General features: G+C 36.3%; 1 protein-coding gene across 3 annotated transcripts; it reads right to left on the bottom strand.

The window, feature by feature from the left end:
- Positions 1-21,530, bottom strand: FGFR1OP2 (FGFR1 oncogene partner 2). 3 transcript variants are annotated; one of them, XM_027541579.1, is made up of 7 exons: positions 21,200-21,530; positions 13,294-13,430; positions 10,605-10,722; positions 9,402-9,544; positions 6,972-7,085; positions 4,276-4,389; positions 1-2,141 (listed from the first exon to the last, which is right to left on the bottom strand). In XM_027541579.1, exons 2-7 carry the CDS (start codon positions 13,426-13,428, stop codon positions 2,004-2,006), a joined length of 762 nt encoding a protein of 253 aa, XP_027397380.1. In that variant the 5' UTR covers positions 13,429-13,430; positions 21,200-21,530; the 3' UTR covers positions 1-2,003. The 3 variants fall into 3 exon arrangements, with proteins under 3 accessions (XP_027397380.1, XP_027397381.1, XP_027397382.1); XM_027541581.1 differs by having other exon boundaries at positions 2,056-2,141; positions 4,262-4,389; XM_027541580.1 differs by lacking the exon at positions 6,972-7,085.
- Between the last annotated feature and the right edge of the window lie 30 nt (positions 21,531-21,560).

The raw sequence follows: 21,560 nt of genomic DNA, 5'->3' as shown, positions 1-21,560 counted from the left end.
CCAATTTTAATTACTCATCTTTATTGATAAAATAGGTTCCTAGCAGTACATAGTCTCAGACATAAATTTAAGGGTTCTGCTTAAAAAAAATGTATGGGATAGAACACTGTTGCTATATAATAAAGTACATGTTTTTAAACACCAAGTTCTTAAAATAATATCCAAGTAAGAAGACCAAGAATAAATTAATTCAACCTATTTATAAAAATAATTATTTGTCAAGTAATGTTTTATAATAGAGCTGCCCCAACAAATTGCCTCAGACTTAATTTCAATTGTGTAGCTTATTTTAATTCTGACTTGGGATGAAAACTCTATGAATGCGCCATCAAATTAAAGGATACTTTCCCAAAAACCAATAGAGAAGTTTAAAAATAAAATTTATTACTTGTTTATAAAATACCAATCAAGGCCTCTGAATGAGAAAATAAATCTGTTTAATGTTTGGGCCCATTGTCTATTCAATCAGTCTCCTCAACTATTCCAAACTTAAGATAAAAAAATTCTGAAGTGAAAAGCAGTTTTTAATTTTACCATATATGAAATTATACATAAAAGTTACCATGTGATTATTAACAAGTTATACACTCCAAAGTAGAATGTTCTATCATGCATATTTTAATATATATTCAATATAAATGAGTACAGTATATTTAATAGTATTTGACATTCTTACCTTTTTTCTATAATCATCACGAAATATGAAAATTTTAGATTTTGATTGATGTCACCACATTTCTATTTCTAGTGGTTTTTAAAAACTTACATATTGGACATACATTTTGTAAAAAATAAAACAAATACTTATAAATCCAGATTTCCCCCTCTTCCCCTGGCACTCCCCAACCCTTTGACTGAAAGGTTACAAGAAATATCTTTTGCTTATGTTTATGAAAACCAGATGGAGCTTTAGACCTAGCAAAAAATTTTTTTATTTTAATTTACTGTTTCTGTATCTCTTAAGAGCAATTACTTAAAAAAAAAAAGGGTTCTGAGGCAGAGCAATTCCCAATTTACTGTGAAATTACCATACCTAGCTTGCTATATCAAACATTTCAACTGTTAGCTAAATGAGCTACATAATATCCTTAAAGATCAACCAGAGAAGAGAAAAATCTCATCTTCATTACTGATTTAGAGCCAAAACTTATTCAAAGAAGTAGTTTAACCTACTAAATATGTCTCTTATAAGCTCTTCTTTCTTAGAAAGTAGTATTCCTTCTCTTTCATTCCTGAAATGATATCTCATGTACTTAAGCAAGTCATGGACAAGTGTCAGCTCATTATGATGATAAATGAGCTCAAATTAAATTATCTCTTTTATTTATGGTGCATATAAAACATTCCTAACAGCCTTTTAAACTGAACTTCGTTTGACAAAAATTTAAATTAATGAGAAGGTCGACAGGCAATCATTAAAGCTGAAGTCTCATGGTACATAAGCTATTTGTTAACTTTCACCAAATAGGAAGAAAATAATTCAGTATGATGATTTTTCCATTCACAATACTGTGGCAAAATTTGTATATTAAAATTGGGATTTTTTTTATGAATTCCAAGACATTTGTTGGGAATATTCATGTTTATCTAAATGTCAACTGAAAGCCAACAGCACTGCTGAAAGCTCTTGTTAGGTTCAGTAGTTGCTGTGAAAATCTTTAATTCTGCCAATTACATTTAATTGGCAGAATTACAAAATTCTTGTAATTCAAATTTTGTAATTTTGTAATTATAAAAATTACAAAAATCTTGTTCACCAATTAACAAAGGCTTAATTTCTACTTTTCAATTATATTTGGAATAAAGTCTATGACCATTAACTATGTATTTTCTCATTGCTATCTTTTAAATGTCCTTGCCAGTGCACTGTACATATTACAGAAAAACAAAACAAAACAAAGGGTAACTTGAGATGGATTTTGCTGTTAATTCATTCACTTAACAAGCCAGTCCCAGTGAGTGTGCTGGAACCTTGTAAGAAGTTCACAGATTTAAAAAGCTCTTCAGCTCTTCCTCAGACTGAGGTCACTACTGGTTACTAATGCTGACAAAGATGTACTTTCTGACACATCCTCTTTCCTAAGGTTCAAAAATGATTCTCGAGTTATTTGAAGAATCTCTCTCAAGCCTTTATTTTCTTGCTATAAGGAAGGAAACAAAAAGAAGCAGTCAGCACGGTGGCTATAATAGTAAAAACATATCTTAAGAAAAACCAAACATATGAAGGTATGATAAATAAAAGCAAGTACTGTAACTGGCAGAAATGTATTATATCAGTGGGTCCCCAACCTTCTTGCCAACAGGGACCAGTCTCATGGAAGACAATTTTTCCATAGGCTGGAGGCGGTGGGTGGGAGAAGGGAAGGAGTTGGTTTCAGGATGATTCAAGTGCATTACATTTATTGGGCCCTTTATTTCTATTATTGTTATTACATCAGCTCTACCTCAGTTCATCAGGCAGTGGATCTTGGAGGTCAGGAAACCCTGTATTAAATGATATATGCCTTTACCAACTTGAATCCAGAGAACAGTTTTTTAAAGAGGTAGGGATTACGTGTTCAGTGTCTTCCACCACTGTGAAGGCTTTTTATTTATGCAGCTTCAATTACAGAACTTCAGAAACTGCCTTATTTTATAACACAGTATATATAGATGAAGAGGAGCTTTCCTGGTGGCTCAGTGGTAAAGAATCTGCCTGCAATGCAGGAAACGTGGGTTTTAACCCCTGGGTTGGGAAGATCCTCTGGAGTGGTAAATGGCAACCCACTCCAGTATTCTTGCCTGAAGAATTCCAGGGATAAATGAGCCTGGTGGGCTACAGTCCATGGGGTCTCAAAAGCATCAGACACAACCGAGCACTTAAGCAATGACATAGATGAAGAAAATAACATCTAGATTTTTATTTGTGTAAACTCAGAAAGTCTGTGAATAATACCCTGGGGCTAACACCTCTTAGTACTTTAATACTTTTATTATTTTCCATGATAGCATGGAATTCAGGGCAAGCCTGGTTTGCTTTCCTTGTGGGGATTTAACAGCAGCAGGCTGGCTGAATATATTGTGCTGTTTTTTAAGAAGGAAAGTAAGTGACCAAATTGAGCGCTAGTAAATGACTTTGCCCTTATCTTCTAGATTAGCTACTGTAAGTCCATGGGGTTGCAAAGAGTTAGACATGACTGAGTAACTGAACTACTGTAAGAAATTTTTAGACATTTAAAAATAACTATCATAATTTATTCTCTACAGCCTTGTCTTTCTTTCTAAGTTTCAATGGTATAAAGCAGGCATCAGCAAACTATGGCCGGAATTGAGGCCTGTTATTGTACATTAAACTGTACTGGAACACAGTTGACTCCAATCTTATTTTGTGTGTGTATGGCTGGTTTTTCGTTTCAGTGGCAGAGCTGAGTACCTACAACAGAGACTGCCTGGTTTTCAAAGCTGAAAAGATTTATTATCTGGCCTTCTACTGAGAAAGTTTGTTTGCCTTAGTCACAAAGAATGAGAGAATTCTGTACAGTTATAAAAATCATTTTTGGTCCCCTATAACCAATTTCTCCACCATGATTTCAAAATGAAGGTTTTAAAATTATAAAGGGCACCTCTTCTACCAATTTGAGCTATTCAACAATGGTGCTTTTGCTACCACAGAATAAAGGACAGATTCGATAAAAGCTTTTATGTGAAGTGTTAGTTGCTCAGTTGTGTCTGATTGTTTGCGACCCCATGGACTGTAGCCCTCCAGGCTCTCTGTCCATGGGATTTTCCAGGCAAGAATACTGGAGTGGGTTGTCATTCCCTTTTCCAGTGGATCTTCCGACCCAGGGATTGAATTGAGGTCTCCTGCATTGCAGGCGGATTCTTTACCATCTGAGCCATCAGGTGGTAAGAAAGTTTTTATATCCCTAGAAAAATACAAGTGGCCAAAGAATATTATTTGTGGATTAAAAAAAATTTCCCCCTGCATCATTGTGATCTCTGATAAAATAGAGATAGTTTAACAAATTACTAAGCTGAAGAATTATATTCACCTAATAACAGAAGCAACACAGGATCAAAAAGTCAATTTTCTCAGTGACTGGTATAAGTTTATTACTGATCTTTGACTCCTACATTACTATATAAATGGTCTTGCATTATACACCCAAATAACCAGTACCCAGATTAGGAAAAAGAACATTACTAGCATCCCAGAAAGTAAATATTTAAAAATGAGATATATTTTCTGGCATAGATCTTTGTACAAATAGTTTTCACCTACATGTGCTAACTTACTTCAAGTTGAAATATTCGTTCCTGTTCCTTGCAACCCTGTTGCTCATCAATTTCAATGGCTTTCCTCATTACTGCTGCCATTTCAGTTATCTGGTCAACATGTGCTTGTAATTCCTAAAAAAAAAGGAGATGGAAGCTGTAAATCAATGAAACGCTTAAAAAAAAAAACTCTTCTTTTTATAAAATCTACATTACCACTTGATATGAATGTTAATACCTTTACACTGCCATTTAACATAAACTTAATATATCAAACAGGTATTTACAAGACTGTTGACTGAAGATAAATGTCCTTGTGAAGTCAGATTTCTGTTAGGACTAGATTAAGGATAAGCAGCACAAGATATCTAAACCCACGAACAGGAAAAATACTCATTTCACATTCCTCTCACCACAAATGATCAGCAACATTTTCTTTTTCGTACCTACATGCCCCATGACCAAACTAATGGGAAAGATACACATTCAATATCTATTCCTTCCTGAAGTCTTCATGATTTATAAATATATCCTATGTTATCCATCCCTAAAAACTGATCTCAATTCAATCTAGAATCTTTTCCAGACTATCATCTTCACTGACAGCAGGACCTATACATTGCTTGTGTTTCCCTATTATTTAATGTTAGGTATATAATAGATGATATCTTCTTCCCTTCGCTCAGTAGTGTCCAACTCTTTGTGACCCCATGGACAGTAGCCTACCAGGCTCCGCCGTCCATGGGATTTTCCAGGCAAGAATACTGGAGTGGGCTGCCATTTCCTTCTCCAGGGGATCTTACCAATCCAGGGATCAAACCCAGGTCTCCTGCATTGCAGACAGATGCTTTACCGTCTGAGCCACCAGGGAAGCCCAATAGATGATAAGTATTGAGTAAATAATAAGTACTGAATAAAATGAACAGAGTTCTGCTTTTTTTATTCTTTTTTGCACACCTATGGTGTGCAAGCACTATACTAGGTGAGAGGAATGGGAACATTTCTGTTAAGAGAAATGTTAACAGAAATGTTCCCTGATTCCAAAGAGCTTACAGTTAATGAAATGAGATGGACAAAAGGTTTTGTAATTTCTCTGTTGTTTATAATCAGCAGGGACACAAGACTAATACTTTTTTAAATGAATAACTTCTATAGACCATTGCTCACTGGCAACTGAGGCTTACTCTGTTATACTAAGGCCAAAACTTAAATATAGAAGTTGACAGTTTCCCACATAAACATGCAGTCTCTTAAATAGTTGTATATATTCTATTTGGAAAAAGGATTTGAACAAGACTCCTCAAAACCTACAATACTAGTAAACTGTGGAAGGAATATAAATATTCAAACAGACAACAAATAGGAATATCTTTAGCAAACCACACGTTTAATATCTTAAGTAACAAAAATACAGATCCTTATATATTATTTTAATATAATCTATACAAAGCTAGTACACAGGAAGAAGGCAAAATAAACTACACTGTATAGTGCGGTGCTATTTAAATTGAAATTACTTGAAGTCAAATACATTTTAAGAAATTAACAATTCAGCCCCTCAGTTGCACTGCTGACATTTAATAGCCACATGTGGCTGGTGGCTTCCAATTTGAATAGCACAGATAAAGAACATTGCCATCACTGCAGAAAGTTCTATTAGACAGCTCTGGATTAGACTATGATGGTAAGAATGATATCAAGACAAGCAACTGTCATGTCCTATAACAATTAAAAAAATAATAATTACAATCCCTCCTACCATAAAGCGAGCCTAACGTTTAAAAGCAAGTCAAGTACAGGTAACTGCAGCAGCAAGTCGGATAAGGATAATGAGTAAAAATTTTTAATACCAACAGCTTTCTCAGTTTATGATTTGATGTCTTATATGGCAACTACAAGGAAACAAATAATCATTTGCTTCTAAAATGGAAGAAAACAAGAAACTACTTTTTTCAGGACAGTCTGTTCTAACAAAACCATCATAAGAAAAAAAACCTCAATACAAACAGGAGGGTATTTTTACAGGCTGGTTCCTGGATGATCCACTTACTACAATAAGATCTTTAGGGAAGTATCATAGATCTCTTAAAAGGCACAACATGGCAAGACCTGTGCTTTCAAAATGTTTTAAAAGCAAGAAGTGCTAGCAACAAAATCTTTGCACTCTCTTGAAATAGCATTCGAGGAAAAAAAGACAAAACACAACAGACACAATGGAGAGGCTGCTACTATACTTAATTGTAACACCTAAACAAAGGTAATTTTATTTTATTGTGAATGCAAATTAAAGGACTATAAACTACGGAAAATCTGAATTAAAACAGTTCATTTAATTGACTAAACAAAACTTTTACAAAGCCAGATTAAAATTACTGTCAAGAAAATGTCTTTGATGTCCAGAAAGAGGTAAACCATTTGAAGCTTCCTAAAATTTTGCAGCTACAGTTAACTAGAACAACAAAATGAAAGGCTGGCCTAAAGAACCTTCTAAAGCCTGCAATTACCTAACAGGCTATGTATAATGCAATATACAGCGAATTCATGACAGATTTAAAGTTTCTACACTGAGTATTTTTGCAAGGCTATCAAAAGCATAGTGTTTTTTAAAAGCAATTTCATTTATTTGCTGATTTAATTTGGGAGAATTCAATGTAAAAGAACTTTTTAAATGCCCCCCCCATCCACACCCCCAAAATTGACTGTTTTATTTAGTGTACATTCTGATTTGCTTCCAAGTGCCTCCTCTCCAGTCCATGTTGAGGTGCTTCAAGGATGTGTCGAGATGCACCAAGGAAGAATCCTTCGGAGCTGTTACGATGCACCATGTCAATCTGTAGTACAGAGTCATTATAATGTTAATACGGACAATATCCGTAATTTAAAAACTGAATGAGTGTTAGTTCATGCGAGTTAGCCAACTGTTGGAAATGTTTGTTTTTTTAAGATTTCCAAAAAGGTAGTAGTTCAAAAATAATGTAAAAATGAGTGTTTGAATGAAAATGAGTTCTCCTCAAACTTTTTATTGGCTTTTAAATGTGTGCTCAAAAACTTCTAGGTGAGGGCAGAATTCTGTTACGTAGTCTCAACAGAGCCTCTTACTCCAAAATGCTGTTAAGTGCAACTCTGTGTTTTACCCAAAAATGTGTTATAAAATTATTTTTGTGTTTAGGTGTATCAGAGCACTAGTACCTAAACATATCCTGGAAGCTCATATTTATCGTGCAAGTTTCTCTGCTCACCCATTTCTGCTTGTTAAGCCCCCAAATTAATTCGAGGCTAGATTTAGATGGATTTACTACCTTTCCTTGCCACTTTCCTAGATTCTCCTCGTGAGAACTAATCTTGCTTTCTCTAGTACTCCAGTAATAATCCAGATCTCTATTTAGGATTCATCACATCCTACCTTATGTTAGATAATCATGTTTGTATCTCTATCTCCCAATGCACTGAAAGGTCCTATGGTAGAATAATAAAACTTATTCATTCATCTCATTAGGATAACTAAGCCAGTGCAAGTGTTAATAAATATTTGTTTGAATCAAAGCATCTCCTTTTTGGGAAAAATCAAAATCACAAACATTAATATGTATTAGTTAGAATTAATAACAAGTAACTGAACTGTTATTTCATGGAAGGCAAGAATCAGCACTTAGAAGAAGAATTTCATCTGCATAATGAAAAAGGATGGCTTACAGCTATCTTAAGACATGTTTAACTTGCTAATTAATAAAACAGCTGTAATGAATGGTAAAATCTAATGTGTTTTAGAAAACATTTGCTTCTGACATAGCTGCTACCACAAGGGACTAGCTACCTTCAGTATCTTATTCTTAAGCACTTGCTTGCCAGAGTATTCTCTGTAGATCTTAAAAAATTTGTTAGGTCGTTAAACACAAGGGCTTTTTGGAATGTCTCAAGAACATACTTATTTTACCAATAATTTTAAGTCAGTTCATATTTGTACTTAAAAAAACCTCTTAAATTACATATTCAAAATAAAATGTTTTTATAATGATATTAACAATAGATACATTTTATACTCAAAAGATTGCCACTTAACAATCCAAGGTTCCTTTTGGTTAGGAGATAAATAGCATAATTACATAATATTAAAACCACATTTGTTAATTTATTATTATACTATTTGACACAAGAGCTATTACTAACTTCCTTAATATGGAAAGTTGAATTTACATGTTAAAGCAATTTACTAAATATTTGTTTTTAGTAGAATTAATAATAAAAAATACCTAAAAGCACCAAGATGGAATAAATATTTTAAAGAATCTAAAAAGTGTTTTAATAATTAAGATAAAAATACGTTGTAACAGTCAATACTTCTTAGATAACACTCGTTATAACTAATAAAAAACAGTTAGCTCATCATTATCCAATAGAGATAATGGCCTTGTAATCACAATCTATTCTAATATTTTTCACACCAGCAGTTAAAAATCAGTTTAAAATAAAATGTAAATGGTAAAGGACTATTCTATCTTTTCATAGCAGCTGCTAGCAAACACAGGGATCGCAACTAGTAAGATGAACAGCAGAAACAATGTTGATTTCTAGCCAGTTCAGCTCTGTCTCTAAAAATGTTGTTGAGTGGTATGTGATGGAGGATGGGATGGGTGGGAAGGCAATATATAGCATATTGTTTCTTTTCCTCCCCCCACCCCTTGGTGCTTCCATTAATAATCAGGAGTATCTATAGTCTGGATGAATTAGCCTCATTCAGAAGACAGTCTTAAAAACAAATCTAACTTTAGCTGTTTTCGGATTTTTAAAAAGGTTTCTGGCATTTAATTTTCATTTTTGCAACATATACCAATTCACAAGTTAGAAGAAATATTTCTTTGAAGCAGGTAACATTATAATTTTGAATAATTTGAATTGAATAGACTTACCTTTATTTCCCAAATAATGTTTACTTTATGATACATATTATAAGCTACTAGGGAAGAATGGGAGTTTGAAGACTAAATCAAACAGAAAATGACACATAACATGAAAAAAATAAGGAGAAGAAGAAAATGTCAAAAAGAGAAGTATTCAATATCATGTAAGACACCTGTGATTTTTTAAAAATCTGAACACAAGTTAATTGATTGTCCTTTTTGCAAATTATATTTACAGAATGGGATTACCTTAGTGTGTTGCTCTTTTAACTTCATTATTATTCCTGGATCATCTTTTTTGCTAGCCATTAGCAATCTAAACATTTGCTCTCGATACTTGCTCATTATAAGTTCCAAGGCAGATTGATGTTCTTCCAGGGATGTACGTAATTCTATCAAGAGTAACAGCATCTTTTATTTAAACTTGAGTTTAAAATGCACAATGTATTCTCTTCCACATCACATTTTTTAAAACTTATAAAGGGGGTATTAGAATGTTTCATAAAGAAAACATGAGGTACAAAAATCTAGCCATATGGAAATAAAGGACACCAAATGGAGTCCTTTATTAGTTTTCAAAATAACCATTTTAAGCTCATTTTTTTGAGAATCACTTTAACAACTATTTACTGAACAACAACTGAGTGTCAGATCATGCTCTATATTAGGAATACCAAAAGGCCATAGAGTTCAGAGTCTAGTGGAGAAAACAAAACATAAATAATTATAACGCAATGTGGTAAAGTGCAGAGTGGAGCTCTACCCTAATACATATAAAAAGTCTGTGAGGAAAAATTGGTGGAGGCTTCACAGAAGTATAGTAGTGAGATGAATGTACGTTCCTTCAGTTGAAAATAAAGGACAGGGCATTCTAAGCAGGGAGGCATGGAAGTGGATGGTATGTTCGGGACCTTGTTCAGGGTGGCAAGAGCAAAGGTCTCATGGAGAAGGGAGGTATGGGAAGAATACGAAAAAGAAGGCTTAGAGTCAGCTCTGAAGGCCTCTGAATAAGGAAACAGCACACAGTGAGGGTTCTTAAGAGAAGGAACAACATGACCAGATATGTTTTTGTAAAATCAGTCTGATGACTGTGCTGAAGATGGACTGGAGCGGAAAGAGACTGAAATCAAGGAGACCAATGAGAATACTTCAGGCCGGAGACTATAAACACCTAAGCTAGGGGCCAAAGCGGTGGGACTGCAGAATGAAACTGAGTTATTTCACAGGTAATAATTTCAGTGGTACAAATGGATATTGAAGGTGAGAGCCTAAGATGATTCCAAGTAAGGCAGACAGACAGAAATATACGTAATTGAAGCATAATGGACTAGAAAAAGTAACTTTAACTGGCTATTTTCCCATTTAAAAAATATTAACTGATCTGAATTCAATAGTGCAATTGGAGATTAAAGCTCACTTTTGATATGCTATAACAGTGATAATATAGCTTGCCTTTGTTCTCTTGTTGCAATTCTCTGATTTGTCTGTTTTCTTGCTGGATTCCCATAACTAATGTGGACCGTGGCCGATGTCTTGCAACTTCATTAAGTTCTTGAATTTCTTCTTGATACTAATGAAAAGATTTTTTTTTCAAGATGTAAGAAAATATATTTGAAAATACGTATCTTACATATGTGTATATATGTGTGTACATTTCGTAAAGAATTTTTACAGCTCAACAATAAAAAGAAAAAGAACCCAATTAAAAAAATGGGCAAACGACTAATTTCTGAGGATGCAATGGACATCATGGTGTCTAAAGTTAACAATACTATATTATATATTTGGAATTTTCTCACCACATACAGTAATTACATACAGTAATTATGTGAGGTGACAGAAGTATTAACTAACCTCATGGTTAGTAGGTAATGTTCCACAATATATACATGTGTGTTGTATACCTTAAACTTACACAATGTTGTACATCAAGTATATCTCAATAAAGCTAAAAAAAATGGGCAAAGGATTTGAAGAGACATTTCTCTAAAGATGATACACAAACACATGTATATGTTTTTGTGGTCAATATAACACATGAAGATACTTAACATCTTTAGTCATTAAGGAGACACAGCTCAATATAACAAGTAGATAGCACATGACAGCCACCAGGATGACCTTAGTCAAAAAACAAGTAATAACGAGTTTAACAGAGGATGTGCAGAAATTGCTAACGCCTATATATTGTTGACAGGAATGTAAAATGACGTAGCTGTTTTGGAAAACAGACAGGCAGATCCTCAAAAAGTTAAACACAGAGGTATAAGACCCTTCTATTCTACAGCTAGGTATATACCCAAGAAAACTGAAAATAGATGTCCACATAGAAATGTATACACAAGTATTCACAGCAGTATTATACATAATTGCCCCAGAAGAAAAACAATCCAAATGTTCACCAACCAATGAATAGAAAAAGACAAGGTGCTATATCCTTACAATGTATTAATATTTAGCAATAAAAAGGAATGAAGTACTGATACATACTAGAACACAGATGAAACTTGAAAACTTTAAAAAACCAGTCACAATAAGTCACATACAGTACTATTCCATTCATACGACATGTTTAAAACAGGCAAACCTATAGACTGACAGATTCATGGTTGCCAGGAACCAGGGAAAGGGAGACTTAGGAGGCAGCTCTAGGGATAATGAAGTGTTCTAAAATTAACAGTGATTATGGTTGCAGAGCATGTGAATATACTAAAATTCAATCAACTGCACCCTTCAAAAGGGTAAACTGTAGGGGACCTCCTTGGTGGCCCAGTGGTTAAAACTCCACGCTTCCAGCAGATGTGGGTTTGTTTTGTGGTTGGGGAACTAAGATCCAGCATGCCATGTGGTGCAGCCAAGAAATTTAAAAATAGGGTAAATTTTATGGTATGATTCTTAACTCTGGTTGTCAACCTCCCCCCCCGCCCTTTTTACAACTCAATACAAGATATGTATGTTCACTGGAATGCATGAGTCAAGCTAGACAGGGAGGTATGTAAAGTGTTTAGGGCAGAAGAGTTGCAAAACAAAATATGGGGCTGGCCAAAAAGTTCAGGCTTTCCCATAAGATGTCATGGAAAAGCCCACATGAACTTTTTGGCTAATCCAATAGGTAAACTTGCTTCACTTTTTCAGCAGCTTTGTTAAAATCAGTACCCCCAGGTTGCTGCTTCCTTTTACAAAAGAGATGTGCTTCACGAGAGTACGCTATAAATATATATTTTCCTACAGTGATTTCCATCATAGTTTCAGAGATTCTATAGTTCTCTTAAAGTTAAAATCTTAACTTAAAGTTAAAATCAAAAGAGGGCTTAAAATAGTAGTTCAACTTCACAGCCCACTGGAAAGTTCTTATACACAATGGTAAGGATAACAAGAAGTGAAGCCCTTTTCATTTCTTCCTTAATTGGCAGCAGTAAATGAAAAATAAGGTAGCAAGTATAAATGAATAGGGCTTCTCAGGTGGCTCAGTGGTAAAGAATCCATCTGCCAATGCAGGAAATGCAAGTTCAATTCCTGGGTTGGGAAGATCCCCTGGAGGAGGAAATGCAACCCACTCCAGTATTCTTGCCTAGAAAATCCCATGAACAGAAGAGCCTGGTGGGTTATATAGTCCATGGTGTTGCGAAGAGTTGGACACGACTGAGCATGCACACACACACAAATGCAGTAACTGCAAAAGGTGAAAACAAGATACTGCTTTGCATCATCTTCAAAAACTATTATTAAACAGCACCACCAAAATATTCTTATAAAAATATTTCTACATTATAAAAATAGCAGACAGAACAAAATATGAGTCACTATTAGTAAAATATATTATCTTGTCTTTGTCAAATGTATTTAGACCCAAAAAAATTCATGTATTTTCCAAACTCAAATCTGCATCACTGTAGGAAATTAAGTGATCAAATCTACAAGTTTTAGAAGATATATATATAGACACATACATGTCAGTTGACCTTGACAAAATTATATTTCAATCTAAAGTAAACTAAAACACACAAGTCAAGCTACTTTTAAACTTCAGAAAACATTAAAAATAAAATACTAGTTAAGCAGAAGTTTGTACTAAAAGCAACACACAAATGTCAATGACTGTCTTTTAAAAATAGAATAAACAGGGGAAAAAAAATCAAACCTGCTTCATAGCTTCTACTCGCTTGTTGAGAGCTGTGGTTTGCTCAATCAAAGATTCTGCTGCATCGTCATGGTCTCTCAACCTTTCAACAAGGGCTTTAGCATCAGCAAGTGCCTTCTCAATGGTGCAACTCATTTCTAAAGGAATACATAGGATTAAAAATGAAAAACATTCAAAAGAAAGCTGGCATATCGATCTTATTTTTAGTTCCACTTTAACACACATTATGCTTAAGCTACACTTGTTAGCGAATCGTTCACTGTCTCAGGATGAAAAACATCTAAGAACACCTGTGGTTTTGATTCTGTTAAGATGGAACAAACTTAAAAGTAAATTTATAACATTCAAAAAATTATACACAACATATATAAATATATATAATTATATATTACATATATACACATATGTGTTTATATATATATATAAAGTTTGAGAACAAAATCAGAATATATTTAAAACACCTTAAATATACAGTGGGGACAAAAGTGTACATTCACTAAATACATTTTATGTTATATAGACTCCTCTATCCATAGGATTCTTCAGGCAAGAATAGTGGAGTGGGTTGCCGTTTCCTTCTGCAAGGGATCTTCTCAACCCAGGGATCAAACCCATGTCTCCTGCGACTCCCACATTGTAGGCGGATTCTTTAGCGCACTGAAGAACTGATGCTCTTGAACTGTGATGTGGGAGAAGACTCTCGACTTGCACTGCAAGGTGATCAAATCAGTCAATCCCGAATATCCACTAGAAGGACTGATGCTGAAGTTGAAACTCCAATACTCTGGCCACCTGATGGGAAGAACTGACTCACTGGAAAAGACCCTGATGCTGGGAAACATTGAAGGCAGGAGGAGAAGGGGACGACAGAGGATGAGATGGCTGGATGGCATCACCGACTTGATGGACATGAGTTTGAGCAAGCTCCGGGAGTTGGTGATGAACAGGGAAGCCTGGCATGCTGCAGTCCATGGGGTTGCAAAGAGTCGCATAAGACTGAGCAACTGAACTGAATGTTATATAGAAACTGTGCTCTTCATGAGGGCAATCCCTATCTTCATGAGGGCAATCCCTATCTTGCCATTTGTGAAAAAAGGTCGTTTTATTATTTCGTATTCTACAGTCAGTGACTGTCAGGTCTCTGACCATATGACCCTTCCTAGCCTCTGCTTGGTCAGGTGACCTCAGACACCACCCACAAACGTACACTACTAACCAGCCAAAGCGGCCTCTACCTGTCATGCTACGCTAAAGGATCAACCTCCTTCTGGAGGAACTTCAGCTTCTCATATAAAAATTCTTAATAATTCTAACTCTTGCACTTTCCTTAGTAAATGGCAAAGGAAGTGTTAACTTAGAACAACACTGGCCATTATGGAAAACTTCTGATATGTTAAAATCAATAACTAAAATGTATAAAAGGAGCTGAAAAACTAGGAGACAAAACATAACACAGCCAATAGTTAGCTTCTTCAACTGATATGCTGAGACCTCAAAACAAAATTTTTATTTTAAAATCTCTCAAAAACTTTTAACATTCTGACACTTATCACTCTTGAATTTTTCTCTTTCTACTGTTTTGCTTTATTTTCTGTTAATATATGAGCCACCCTTTAAGATTTTCTCAAAAAATAAAATTACCTTGTAATGTTTCTATGTCATAAGCCAAATCTATAGCAATTAAATTAAAACTCAGGTGTAGAACAAAGTTAAGGGCTCTAATTAAGGATTTTCACCAACTTTAGGAAGACAGAATTTGCTACAGAATATAGGTCTTCTTAAGATACTACTACATGGGACTCGTTAGGTTAATTGTTAGCCCCTCAGATTCAGAAAAATGCAGCAAGAGATTTAAATAACCCAACTGTGTAACATTTTAAAAGAAATAAAATACAACACATCCCACCATTTTAGCAGGCTTTCATTAAGATTATATCTAGCAAAGATTCAAAATTGCAAACTAAATAAAGATGAAAAAAGATTCAAACAGCATTCGTGGTTGTACCCAACAGCTGAAGCAGAGAGTATGTTGTCCTGTTTTTATAAACAGGTTCAAAGCTGAATAAGAAGGTTTAATCAAAATAAAACTGCCAATTTATAAAATGTTCACTATATGACCAGACATTTCCAGAGAGCTTTAAGAATTAAGTTGGAAATTAATACAACTTCTGTCTCTCTAGATAAAACAACCAAAAGATTTGTCTTCAAAGATTTAGGAGATTTAGATAAGGGCACTTCAAAATACAACAGCAAAAGGGCCACTAAAGGAACCAATTCTCACTATAGGTTAAAACATGAAAGGACAGTCATTAAAATCTAAGATGTCTTCCAACAAGGCCTTGCCCTTCTGGAATTACCTAAAATTAGAGCTAGGCAATAATACAGCTTTCTCGTTTATATGGGGGTCACTAAATCTCTATGAGTGACAGAGTGTTAGTCGCTCAGTTGTGTCCGACTCTTGGTGACCCACAGACTGTAGCCCTCCAGGCTCCTCTGTCCATGGGATTCTCCAGGCAAGAATACTGGAGTGGTTAGCTACTTCCTGACCCAGGAACTGAACCCGGGTCTCCTGCATTGCATATTCTTTACCATCTGAGCCACCAGGGAAGCCCCCATATCTCCATATCTCCCATCAATTCCACTAACTACAGAACATCAGATTTTTTAGAGTAAAATTACATTTAAAAACAGAAAAAAAATGTCTTACAGTAAAAATAACTGGTTGCAACAGATGTTGAAAGAAAATAAAAAAGCAAAGTCTAGAGAAAGCTGTCACCCCACTCCAGTACTCTTGCCTGGAAAATCCCATGGACAGAGGAGCCTGGTAGGCTGCAGTCCATGGGGTCACGAAGAGTCAGACATGACTGAGTGACTTCACTTTCACTTTTCACTTTCATGCATTGGAAAAGGAAATGGCAACCCACTCCAGTGTTCTTGCCTGGAGAATCCCAGGGACGGGGGAGCTTGGTGGGCTGCCGTCTATGGGGTTGCACAGAGTCGGACACGACTGAAGTGACTTAGCAGCAGCAGCAGCAGAGAAAGCTGTAAAAGATTTGAGAGAAGTTTATCTTGATTTAACAGAAAAACTCAGGTATGAGGATCTTGACATGTAAATGTCCCAACATGTAAATGACATTATTGGGACTAATATCAGAAGAAACCTCTTTATGCTTTGTAATAACATGACATCTACAAACAATAGCTAGGATGTTTCCAAATAAAATGCACTGAAGTTCCCACACAGCATGAGGTGACAAGTGACCGAATACCTATACTGTAATTCAGTAAGCTGCCCTCTCCCCATAAGCTATGCTCTCAGAATTCTGTGGGCAAAGGAATCTGTAGATTAACTGAAACAGAGCCCTGATCTAGATGCAATCTTTTCAGATAATGATAAATCTTTCTTTCTGAAATATGAAAAAGTTAAGCTGTGTCTGGGGTTACCAACTTGACAGCAGGTTAGACAGGGAGATATACGGGCTTCCCTGATGGATCAGACGGTAAAGAATCTTACCTATCCTCAACGTTTTGCCTTTATCTTTAGTTCATTTGCTGTTTATTTGCATGTGTGGAAGATATCTAATTATATTTTCCTTTTCTCATAGAGACAACCAATTGTCTCATTTCCCATTTTTTGGACAGTACATTTCACCCCCACTGAATTTTACTGCCACATCTGTTGTGTTTTCTCAATAAATGTATTGGTATGTTTCTGAGCTCTCTATTTCTGGATCTATTTATCTATCAGTACGCTGCCTCAGCTGTTAAGATTCCAACTGTTGGTAGCTTTCTGAACCTAAGGGATACAACCTTATACCGAATCTTGCTCACTGGGATAACTGTTATCCCCATTTTATCAATGAGGAAACAGACTCAGGACTTGAACAGAAAGGAGCAGACTGACAGCACCATGCAGCAAGGAAGGAGCCAAGAGACTACCAGAAATAGAACTTCTGATCCCAGTCTAGGGATGTTCATCAGCCAAGATGGCTCTCCAGGGCTCTGCCTGCCTCTACCTATATAAAAACTACCGTGGTGTCCTGGGTGGAAAAACAAAGCAAATTCCTTGATGCTACTCCACCAATGAGACTTCCAAAATATTATATAAACTGCATTTCAAACCAGCTGTAGAAAATAAATGGAAGTGTAAACGAAGATGAAAAAATAACAAATTTCTAATATCCTCCCTCATAACCAATAAGAAGCCTAGCACTTATTTTAACCAGTCATCACACTTAATCTGTAAGACTGTTAAAAAAAAGAAAACAGGCCCCAAATGGAGTCACTTATGCTAAGCCCCATATCATCAAACCAAGACTTAACTTACAGTTTTGGCCTCTTCCAGAAATGGAACCTTAAATCACTCAATCAGGAATCACTGTGAGGTCGCTTGCCTGACAGACCCCTGCCATCCCCTAAAGGAAAGTGACCTTGTCACATCCAACCTGCTTTTTGCTAGTATAACTTCCTTGTTCCTTTTCCTGTAACAGTGTCTCATTTTGTACAGCTCCTTGGAACTCCCTTCTGCTAGGTGGGGTGCTGCCTGATTCATGAACTGTTGAACAAAGCCAAAAAGATTTTTAAACTTTACTCAGTTGAATTTTGTTTTTTAACAAGACCAACTAGGTTTTTTAAAACTATAATTAACATCCACTTAAAAAAACATTCTCTAGATTGCATAATGAAATACTCCTATCAAAATGAACTACATTTAAAATCTGTTTTGTAACTATAAAAACTTATTTATTCAGGGGAAGTGTTAGCTACTCAGTCATGTCCAACTCTTTGTGACCCCATGGACTGTAGCCCACCAGGCTCCTCTGTCCATGGGATTCTCCAGGCAAGAATACTGGAGTTGGTGGCCATTCCCTTTTCCAGGGGATCTTCCCAACCTAGGGATGGAACCTGGGTCTCCTGCACTGCCAGCAGATTTTTTACCATCTGGGTCACCAGGTAAGCCCAATTCTATTCAGGGTAAAGAATTATAAAAAGCAGGTAATTAAAAGCATACTTTTATTAGCATTTTAGATAAGCAGTGACATAAAATTTCTAAGAATCTGCATGTTTATTTCCTGTATGTGAAACCACAGAAAAGTTTAAAATATTTTATAATATGCATTTACTTTGCCACATTTTTGGAAACCACTGTGCTTCTCTCCCTCCCCGAGTCCTCCCTTTTCGTTGGTAACTGCAGTGGGAGGAAGATTTGTTTTCCCATTCTCCAACAAGTTTTAAATTAAAAAAAAAAAACTCCAATTAAAAAAAAAAGATATTCTCAATTTATGTTTTTAAGTGTGCATCTTAACTAGTCAAACTTAACTAGTGTACTTACTTACATTATCTTCTACAGGTAGGTTCAAATTGCAGGTAAAAATTTTTTTAAGCAGTTCCTGGTCCTACTCTCCTCCACCCTCCGCCCCCCTCCCCCATGTTAAGCACATTCTCGCCCACTCTACCAACCAAAGATATTTGCAGTCAGACTCCTGGCAGAGCGTTCAGAACATTCTGCTGCTGATAAAAACCACCACCCACCCAAGAAAGAAACTGCCAGCTGTTTACTTTTAGACTTTGGTTAAGAAAAATTTAAAGAAATTAAAATCATTCTTCTTTCTCCTTTATCCACAAATCCATTATCCTATACCTGGAACCACAGAGAAATACTGTGACCACTGACATACCACAGATGTGTCTATAAATGTCAACAATCTAGTTTAAAAATTTTTATTGTTCGGGCAGGTGCCTCTAAAGTTACTTTGTAGAAAATATTAACTGTCACCCATGGAGGTACAAAAATGAAAGGCATAGTTATGGTTTTCTTAGAAATTTACAGAGATCAAGGAGAAAACATGTAAATTATAAATTATGTACTTTTAAAAAGCACCTTACACACATGTCACTGTATTTGAAAGCACAAAAATTTTTCACTATCCTTGAAAATAATGGAATGAACACATTTAGAGTTTTATGAAGCAGCTTTTTGAAGAAGATGAATTTTTAAAGTTAGAAGAAACAGAATTTGAAAGCAAGGACACAGGTGAAGTTTTTTTTTTAATTACATGTTTCCTTGGAATTGTGACTAAATATAAGTTCATATACATATATGTTCAAACAAGTATGACAATTTAAGAAGAAACTAATCTAGCCTAAACCAGTTATTTCTAACCTATGGCCAAGGAATCACTGGAAGGGTGGCACAGATGTACATGCACTAAGCATGGTCTGTAGTCTAAATATTTCTCTCATACCTATATATCCCACCAGTTTTAATAGACAGAGACTGCTAATAATAAAATACAAAATCATGTAAAAGCATAATAGCTTCGTGCCACGATGCACAATCTCAACTAACAGATACTAAAAATACAATTACTTGTGTGTTAGTGGTACAGAATTCCTCATACTCAAAACTGGTCAGTGTTTTTTAAACTAATATATAAGGTTCCTCTGGCTCTAAAATTCTACATTTTTTGAGGATGCTAAGGACTCCTACTTGATGAATCTTCAGAACTATTATATTATAAATGGGGCTTCCCAGGTGGCTCAGTGGTAAAGAATACACTTGCCAATGCAGGGGACTTGGGTTAAATCCCTGGGTCAGGAAGATTCCTCTGGAGTAGGAAATGGCAATCTGCTCCAGTATTCTTGCCTGGAAAATTTCAGAAACAGAGGAGACTGGGGGACTATAAACCACAAGGCTACTAAGAGTTGGCCAGTGAACAACTAAGCACGCACACTCACATTATAAATAAGTATACACATGTATATATTAATACAAATAATGCCTGCTATGTGCCAAGCAATGAATTAACTTTTGCTACAAAGATGAGTAGGATGTGATTCCAGACTCAAGCTCAAATTGGCACGAGACAAGATACCTGAATAAATAATGTTATACAATCTAAAAGTTCTGTAGAAATACTGTTTCAAATGCTTTGGGAGAGCCAGTGGTACTACCAGTATCACCTGGGGGAGCCGGAGAAGACAATGGTCTATGAATTAGATTTTGATAGGTGGTTTTATAAAAAGGAAGAGGAAGCATTCAGGACAGATGGTACAGCACATACAAAGGCAGAGAGCTGTAAAAGTGCTTGGCGTGTTTGGACAACAGCAGTCTGGCGTGAACGAATATTGAGGTACTGGCAATATAAAACAGAAAAGGTAAAAATGGATTGGGACAGACAGTAAAAGGCGCTATGTGATACGCTTAACAAATAGGACTTAATTCTGTCAGCGGTAAGGTTATTGAAAAAGTTTCAAGAAAGGATTGACATAAACAGATTTGTATTTCAGAATGGTAACCAGGGGAGGAGGATGGTGGGGAAATCATCTGGTTTTGAAAGAAGAAATAGCACAGTGCAGTACAAGCGGAAATACAGTCAAGGATGAGCCTTGGGTTTCTAGTGCAGACAACTGGATGGATACCAGTACTATTATCCGAGACCGGATACAGAAGAAAGGTAAGATGAAAACCAAGAAAAAGGTAGGATTCTTCAGAGGGCAGTTTAAAGACAGTTGGTTATCCGCGAAGAGAACTCGGAAGAGTAATATTTCTTGAAGGGTGGTTTCAAGAAAGGGAATGGTTCTTACGCAAAGAGGTAAATTGAAACCTGAAAAGGAACCCTCTTCCATCCCGGCAGACAACCCCCACCCCGCCCCGCCAACGGTGAGCTGCCAGGTGGGCTAGGCAGGGAGAAAACAGAGAACAGAGGTGTGTCCACACGGGTTAGGGCCAAGGCTTTTCATCGAACTTTCTGCACCTGAGTTCCGGAAAGAGGTGCTTAGAGCTGAGAACAGGAAGTACCGCGCCCAGGAACGGGCAGCCGGTGGTTCAAAAGGTGGTGCAAAAGGGGAAGGAAAGCCTACGACTCGCTACGCCCGCTCGTCTCCCAGGACTGATTCCACTTACTCTGGTCTCAATCCCTCGCAGCCGTCAGCTGTGGCGGTTAGGACTCAAAGCCTCTGCCAACAGGGACCTATGCACTCAAGGGAAGAGACTCCTCCCGCCTGTTCAGCTTCCTCAGCGAGCAGACGCAGAACCCAGAACAGGCAATGCAGGGCTGGCTGCGGGGATCCAGGGGTTCGTCCCCATCACTGGCAAGGAGAAAACCTCCGGCGACCGCCTCCGACCAGCGCTCTCAAAGCGCTTTAACCTCGCGAGACTTCCTTCCTCGCGTAACGGTGGGGGGTTGGGGGGTGGGGGCAGACCTCAGCGATTTATTTGAGGCCTCAAGCTAGGCATGCGCAAGTCGTAGGGGCGGGCCACTTTA

The sequence above is a fragment of the Bos indicus x Bos taurus genome, chromosome 5 (genome assembly GCF_003369695.1).
Source record: "Bos indicus x Bos taurus breed Angus x Brahman F1 hybrid chromosome 5, Bos_hybrid_MaternalHap_v2.0, whole genome shotgun sequence".
NCBI classification, from domain to species: domain Eukaryota; kingdom Metazoa; phylum Chordata; class Mammalia; order Artiodactyla; family Bovidae; genus Bos; species Bos indicus x Bos taurus.
Note: the sequence above shows the minus strand (reverse complement) of the source record. Positions and strands in the feature narration are given on the sequence as shown.